The following is a 7848-nucleotide window of genomic DNA, read 5'->3' as shown; positions in this document are numbered from 1 at the left end:
CCACCACATGTGGTTGGCCTCCTCAGAACTAAGGTGGAGTCTATTGAAACACACCAGAAATATTTGGTTTAAAAAGCAGAGATCACAAAAAAATGCTTTTATTGCAGATGTTCAGAAGTATCAGTTGATCCCTCTCACGTATTTCACAGCTGGTCGACTGTGTCAAATATTGACAGCTTTGGCCCGATGAGCTAAACGTTTTCCTCATTTCCTCTGTTCTGGTTCAAGTTCCTTAAAGAAAATGAAGCTGAATAAATATTATATTACAGGTTAAACACAAGACCGGATAATAACTTCTACACCCTCGTCTTCTCTGTACCTGATGCAGTCCGTAAATCCGGACAGGGAACTGAAACGGCGTATACAGAAGAGGGAGTGATGGTGAGGGAGGACCGGTGGAGGTGTGTAGCGATCTCACCCTGAGCCTTGAGTGTTTAACAGTTGGTACCTCACAAGTAAAAACGGAGCTCAAAATATACCAGAGTCGACAGCATGTAGCCAAGCTCTGGGTTTGTTGTGTGGGGCTGTAGGGGATCAGTGAACACTGACGGAGGTCACTTTCAAAACCATAATCTGACATAAAAGAGGCCCATGTAAGTTAAATGCCATTATGGTATAAAGTAACGAGGCCACCGCTGGGAAACCCACCAGAAGAAGGGAAACAGCAGCAGGCTCCACGTGTTTCCATCAGCATTCACCTGAGTAAACTGGAACTCGTGACCCAAGTTCGGTTTAGCGTTTTCAAAAAAAAAAAAAAGGTAAACGTTTGGATGGGAGCTCCAAGATGACGTGCCGCACGCCAGCCGCCGTGTCGTCTTGGCCACGGGTGAGAGGGCAGAAACCAGTAACAATCGGGTCGTCGTCATTCGTAGGATTCCGGTTGTGCTCTGCTCTCCCGGCCAGCCTCTGCAGCACTGCTTTCTCTACACAGGTTTGCTTTGAACACATCTGAGTTCGGTTTCACCCAGAATTCTGCACATTTCTCTCTCATTCCCAGGAAACAGCTCAGCTCTGCGAGCCCGTGCTGGCCGCTGCAGCGAGCCTCTTGTAAAATATAACTTAATGGTAATAAAACGATTAACACTGTTATTGCTGTGTTAGAAACTAGTGCGACAGAGGCTGCTCAGGAGGCCAGAGCAGGACGCCAGCCCTCGGCTCCACAGGTTCCACTCCAACACTACAGTTCGCTATGTCAACTACGTTTCCACATATTTACAGAGAAAAACCGAGTCTCTCTCTCTTCAATTGATTCCAGCGTCTGGTTTGAAGAAAAGGGCGGACAGAGCAAAGGCCAGAAAAACGATCCCGCCGATGATTGTAACTAAAGACGGGGAGAAAGAGAAACATTTTTATTGGGGAGGTGGGGGGGCATGTTCCATGTAGGATTGTTTTAAAAGCTCACCTGTTCTGACAGATATTTTCTGGGCCACCATTCTCCCCCCTATCACGGCCAGTCCTGTACACAGACAGTGTCCCAGCGTTCCACCCACAGCAACCCCAAAGGGATCCTGGGAAACGTGAAAAACAAGGTTGACTGATCCTGCGTATGTAAATAACCAACGCACGGGGGTGGTGAAAGCCTTCCGTCTGCTTTCAAAGAGACACACAAAGGAGTCTAGGCCACCCAGGTTCGACATACAGGAGGCAACTATCTATAAGGACCTCCGTCTCAACGCTTGTGTATTTAATACACAAGCGTTTGTGCACACATCATTGTTAACAATCGCAAAACATACGTAAACACAAGTTAACGCAGCGACTGCTGAAATGTAACAGACCTCTCGTGCGGCGAGAATAATGGTGGTCAGCTGAGAGCGGTCCCCCCACTCTGCCAGGAAGGTGAGGGTAAACGCTTGGATGAAGATGGGCGAGATGAAGCTGTACCACTTAGTCTGTGGAACGGTCGCCCCTGATCCAGCTTCAATATCTGGAGTCCCGTTGGCCAGTTTGGATCGCTGGAGCTGCAGAGATCAGCCATCATTTATACACCGAGTTGTTACAGTAATTCTGGTCATAAAGTGTCACCTAAAAATGTTACTCAATCTAAAGTAAAAACTTGATTCCTGCGAGTCACAACCTCTTCGTAAAAGTAAGGTTAAACCAAGAGGGGCAAAACTGAAAATGGCCATCTTAAGAAGATATGTCAAATATGAGTGGGTCTGTTTTAGAGAAGTGGGGGTAATGCAACTTCTCTTCACAACCCCAGGCAACGGTCACTGATTGGGAAACTCAACATCATTTTTAAAAACAAGTGCTAAGTACGAGGTACATTTGGGGACGATGGGCGCGATTCGTAGTGATGATGTGTTTTGTGCCGGGGGGATGTATTCGAATCTGTCAAGGTTTAAGAGGGGAGATTAGCTTTACCTCTTCATCTTTCTTCTTGATCTCTGCCTGCACCTCCTCCAGCTCCTCCTGACCTTCGTCTGGGCTCATTTTCAGCCCCTCTCTCAGCATCCGTATCCCAAAAATGGCAAATAGAGCAGTTGACACATAGTATGTATAGATTCTGGGGATGATGGTGGTGGCATATCCAAACAGTACTGAAAGACAGATGAGTGAGTGAGTGTTTAATTGAGAGAAGAGTGCAAGGGGAAAGCAAGTGCCTCTTCACTAACCAGACAGACAGGTCATGACTCCCAGGGCCAGCATGGCCCCGGTCAACACCACCAGGCGGTTATAACGCATGGCCATAATAGCTGCAATGAAGAAGGTCTTGTCACCCAATTCCGACACGATGATGACAGAAATAGCGGCCACGAAGGCATGGATGAACCCCAAGTTTCCCTTGCTGGACTCATCTTCAGAAAACACCGGGTTCACTGGCTGGGGAGGGGACGCTTTCTGCAAAGAAGAAAAAACAATGAGTGGGCCAAGTGATTGAGAAAAAGGCAAACTTGCAGGTTTGCAATGAAGACACGATTTATCTTTACATACTGACACGCCGGCGTAGCCTTTTCACGCGGACAGGGATGCTATCTAATTTAAATATTTGCTTTGTAAAGTGTGCCGTAAATGTCAGGCCAACTTGGGCTAACCTTACACCCGGAAGCGACGCCTCGGTTAGCATGTGCGGGCTAGCTCGGTGGTGCTAGCATCCGGAGTCAGAGCAGCCATTCCACCGGCGCTAAAAACGGAATACTAAAACGAGATGCTCGATAAAGCTACCTGTTGTTGGGGCTGCTCTTGGGCCGCTGCGTTCTGCTCTTCTGGAACAGCCACAACTCCGACCGTCAACAACAACACGACGGCGAGCGGAAACAAGTAGCTTATCACTGTTCTGTGCGTCCCTCCATTTCCTCTGCCGACCGAGAGAGCCATTATTGCTCCCGATATCCTGCCTGACGACTGCTGCGATGTGCTTTTACTTGAATTCGCTCGATATTATCCACAAAAAAGCGGCCAACTTCATAGTAACGACCCGCACAAATTCAGGAACTCTTATCGAATCACACGTCACAAAACAGAGCGACGCCGCGAGCCAGCCAAAGGCGGAAGTCAGAGTATGCGTGCGGTGTTGATTGGCCGGATAGAATCGTGACGTCAGACGTCGACGTTGCCAGAGTGATTGGTCAGCTGAACAGTAAATGTTACGTAAAAGCGTTGTGCGTCAATTAGCAGTTAAAATATGAATGACCGACTCCAACATGTTGGTGTAATTACACTTTTAAGCTACTTGCTTTCTTTGGGTATTTTCACTTTCTAATTCCTCTCCCCCAATTCCGCTTTGAAGGCTAATCCTGCCGCTTTACTTAAATTCACAGTGTGGTACAATTGTGAAAAACCACACATTAAATTGTAGTTTCAGTTGTAGTTGTAGTTCCAGGTGTTACGACGTGAGACACACACCGCCAAACACTCATCAAATTAAATACCTCTAACCTAATTTAACCTCTCCTTATACTCAATTTTGTTTGATTACAGCTAAGTCTGAACCCCTCATATAACCCTTCTATGTTGTGAAGACCTATTAATATGTATTCATAAAAACCTCTCACAAAACTTTTTCTTCTTTTGAAGTTTAATGTGTCATTTTTATTATTTTCCAATCAATTTGAAAATCGATTATCCCGTCACCCAGTGGCCCCATTTCAAGCGAATACCTGTATTATTTCCTCAATTAAATGTAAAACTGCTTCAACATCTTCCAAATTTGCTGAATTCCCCCAACATCAAAAATGTGTTTTTGTGTTTTTACATGTACAGATATCTCAGGTCACATCTTTTTAATTATAATAGTTTATTTAGATATTTACAGTAGAAAATTGTTATTTTTACATGTTATTGCTCGGCTCATAATAGACGTCTTTGCCTTTATATTTATTAACATAACATTGTTAACAACAACTTGTTAAGGTCCACATGGTGAAAATTACCAATCAGTCAAAGCATAAAAAGGTGACCTTCACAATGTCAAGTGTCTGATTTTTTGGTCTGTACTACGAAGATATTTCTCACTTTATGAGAACACACACAACCTCTTCATAGCAGAAATGGAATAAATGCTTTCCTATGCTTTGGGTATGATTTGAACCTGCTAGTATAAAGTTCATGACAAAGTTGTGCAGCCAGTGCCTGGTTAAAGGAGACATAAAAGACAACCAGCCACCAGGTCAGGGACAGGCCACCAAAAACCAGGCCAAGTGAGATGTAGATCAACAGCTCCGCAAAGTAGTGCGGACAGGAGACCAGTTCAAACCAACCACCAACTGGCACTCTGTGAGCCAGTGACTCCACTTTTCCTGAAACAAGACAGAAAAATAAAACAACAGAGAAAGGTTACCATTTCTGCTATTATTTTGTATACTTTTCTCTACCAAACACAGTGCTTGTCAGGCTTTCAACAACAAATATATCAGTATTTAAGTTGAATTGAGTTTGAGTGGTCATTTAAAATCAGCTATAAGGCAGAAAGAAACACTACCCAGTTATAGCACACTGGAAACACAAACATAAACTACAAAAGTTCACCTGACTGTCCAGTGCGAAGCTTAGCCAGCAGAATCATGGAGTGATGCTGCAGGAGTGATGCTCCAATGAAAAGTACACATCCTGCTACATGAAACCACTCCAGCTGTGAGGGTAAATTCCCAGTGCCTAAAAAGAATATTCATTCATTCAAATCACACAGCAAAAACAGCAAATAATCAATAAGAAAGTTAATTTATTTTGTAAATTGACCTTTTCCATGGCGGTCTATGCAGAGCACAGTCAACCCAATTGTGATGTAATAGCACAAACCAAATATATACTGTGCCAAATGTATAACTCCATTAGAGAAGACACTGACACACAGGCACTCCTGCAGCCTCCTGAGGGAATGAATGCAGAGCAGCAGCTGCACCAGTAAAGTTGACAGCTGTGGGACTGCAGACAAGAGGAATATTAGAATCAATTAAGCAAACTCAAGATTTAAGACAGAAAGGAACACTTGACATACCATGACTATGATTGCTGGGAGCTCCAGTCAAAATACCCAATAATCCTGTAAGCCATGTTGGGTATGTCTGATGATAAATTATAGTTTTTGTATAAAAGAAAAGAAGAATACTATTCCAGCCAGCGGAGATGGCATAAAAGTGCCAGAACCACCTAGGTAAGAAAGCTCAGATTAGGAAATTTGAGGAATCATTTATGACAGTCTCTACCGCATTAGATCATTTAAAAGTTCGGGTTTTACGATGTGGTATTTCCAAATCTGCCATACCTTTTCGGGACGTCAAAGACAACCAACCAGGTGTCTCTTTTCAAGCTTTTGGTTTTTCCGTAACGGATAAGATCTTGAAATATGACGATGAGACGACACGATTGGTATTTTCCCAGTAGATGTGGCAAAGCCTTGTGGAAACATAAGGCCACAAGGAAAGATAGCGCCAAAAAAGCCCACAACACATCAATAAAGCTCCAGCCGTCACAGTTCCAATTCATCTTCAACTTCATCAGGATCGGGCGCAGACATTGTTTTGTACGACACTGAAAAGCATCCGTCGGGAAACTGAACAGTCTCATAAGTGTTCTGGGTAGCACGTGAGCGCAGGAGACGCGAAATAGACGCATGACTAATTCATGATATATTACTTGGGACACAACGAAAAGACCTTAAGATTTGTAAATAAATTATGTCTCTATCATTACAGGGCTGTAAAAAGTCGTCTATTTTAGAATAAAAATTACCTATTACCCTTCTAAATTATAACTTTCAAACATCAAAACAACTGTGGATAAATCCTCATATAGGCTTTTCCAATTTGTGGCTTACTCATGTAACCTCATATTAGTACTGTAGCTTTCTGTCTGTCTTTGCGACTTAAAGGCAAGAACAAACTGCAGAGAATGCAAAACTAGATGCAGGTTGGCACAGTGGTTACAACTGAAACAAAGGTGCCCCATGTGGGAAAATAGGACGTAGATGTCAAAAATGGAGGGAAAGGGAGAAGAGATTTCTGTATCTCTACCTGAATTGAAATCTGCCCAACTTTAGCACCTTTTATTCAGGAGAGACATCTGACCTTGTGGCCTTTGTACTCCAGACTTGCTCAGTTATTTTGCTGAATTTTTTCCTCATGTGTGGTGTGTGTGTGTGTGTGTGTGTGTGTGTGTGTGTGTGTGTGTGTGTGTGTGTGTCCCACCCAAGGTATGTTTTTGTGAAAGGTCTTTGAGGCTTTAGAGTCCAGGATGGCTCTTAGAGGAACACAGTATCCTGTCTAAGGAAGTGTGGACTGTTTCCTGCTTCCCCCCCTCCCCTGTCCTCAGTGTCCTCCTCTTGTTTACTTGTGCCAAGAGCTGGACCTTCACTCAGGCCGCTCCACCCAAGATGGTTCTCATGAGCGAAATCAACTGTTACAGCTTGTTTAAAATGCTTCAGTATGTCTTGTGATTTAGCAATGAATATGATAACATGATTTTAATTATAATTTTTATCTGCTCTGTTAATCATTTCAGGTTCAGTGCTCTTGTTATACCTGTTATTTACACAGGCACATCTCATCCAAAAAGGTAAAATGTGCAAAACTCTCAGTAACACATGTAGTTTATTTAGATTATTTACAATAATCCTAACTTTTCTACTGCTAAATTTAAAGATTTGAGGGTTAAGATTTGCATTATTATCATCGGTTCTGCAACATGTACATGGTGTACAGAACAATACGGTTCTAAGCTACAATAAGATTCTTGGTTAAAAAACCTTCTAAGCTAAATTAGAATTCTTTTACACTTTGTATATTGTTAATATGATGTGAACCAAACCATTAACAATGTCATATATCTACCATTATTTTTGGAGTTAACCACCTTTCTCTTCTTTAAATACAATTAATTTTATAATTAATTATAATAATATAATATAATTATAATTAACATCTTATAGGTCTCCTCAGATGATTTTTAGAGAGTTTTTTTCTGTCCCACTCTCAACAATGCATAGTGTACAACTGTTTCTTGCCCATTCTTTCTGGTGGGACGCTGACCTTTATAAACCTCTCTTGATTTCACAGCATAAACACAAACGCCACCAAGACAATACAAAGCCTTTTAGTTTGAAATCCAAAATATGTTTCACTTTCGTTGAAAGTCTCCTTATGATCTGCCTCCTTACCCATTTTAAATGGAAAATCTTTTCAAAGATCCAAACATAGATACTTTCTTTTCATTTGTCTTTGAGAGTGCATGCACAGATAAAAGGAACATTTTCCTCACTTTCCAGCGGTTCATTTGCTGCATGGACTGCAGTTTTCTGCAGGAAGTGCTGGTGAATAGAAAAGTAGGTGGTTGATTTGACACTCATTCTGTGAAGAAGTCACCAGGCCAGGAAACATGTGGATGGAGCGCCTAAAACAATAGCCCGTT

The 7848-nt window shown here is 42.5% G+C and overlaps 2 protein-coding genes across 3 annotated transcripts; both read right to left on the bottom strand.

The window, feature by feature from the left end:
* Positions 1-62: 62 nt before the first annotated feature.
* Positions 63-3500, bottom strand: tmem165 (transmembrane protein 165). Of its 2 annotated transcripts, XR_008951291.1 has the most exons (7): positions 3169-3500; positions 2619-2844; positions 2368-2543; positions 1779-1961; positions 1403-1508; positions 320-1321; positions 63-231 (listed from the first exon to the last, which is right to left on the bottom strand). XR_008951291.1 is itself a non-coding variant. In XM_057037764.1 (6 exons), the coding sequence occupies exons 1-6, from the start codon at positions 3319-3321 to the stop codon at positions 1242-1244; spliced, it is 924 nt and encodes a 307-aa protein (XP_056893744.1). In that variant the 5' UTR covers positions 3322-3500; the 3' UTR covers positions 63-1241. The 2 variants fall into 2 exon arrangements, 1 of the variants encoding a protein (XP_056893744.1); XM_057037764.1 differs by having other exon boundaries at positions 63-1321.
* A 723-nt stretch (positions 3501-4223) lies between these two features.
* Positions 4224-5997, bottom strand: srd5a3 (steroid 5 alpha-reductase 3). Its single transcript, XM_057037763.1, has 5 exons — positions 5708-5997; positions 5441-5592; positions 5182-5367; positions 4972-5097; positions 4224-4742 (listed from the first exon to the last, which is right to left on the bottom strand). The coding sequence occupies exons 1-5, from the start codon at positions 5938-5940 to the stop codon at positions 4483-4485; spliced, it is 957 nt and encodes a 318-aa protein (XP_056893743.1). The 5' UTR covers positions 5941-5997; the 3' UTR covers positions 4224-4482.
* Between the last annotated feature and the right edge of the window lie 1851 nt (positions 5998-7848).

Source organism: Takifugu flavidus, chromosome 7 (assembly GCF_003711565.1).
Source record: "Takifugu flavidus isolate HTHZ2018 chromosome 7, ASM371156v2, whole genome shotgun sequence".
In the NCBI taxonomy this organism is placed as follows: Eukaryota; Metazoa; Chordata; class Actinopteri; order Tetraodontiformes; family Tetraodontidae; genus Takifugu; species Takifugu flavidus.
This window is presented reverse-complemented; position numbering and strand designations above follow the sequence as displayed.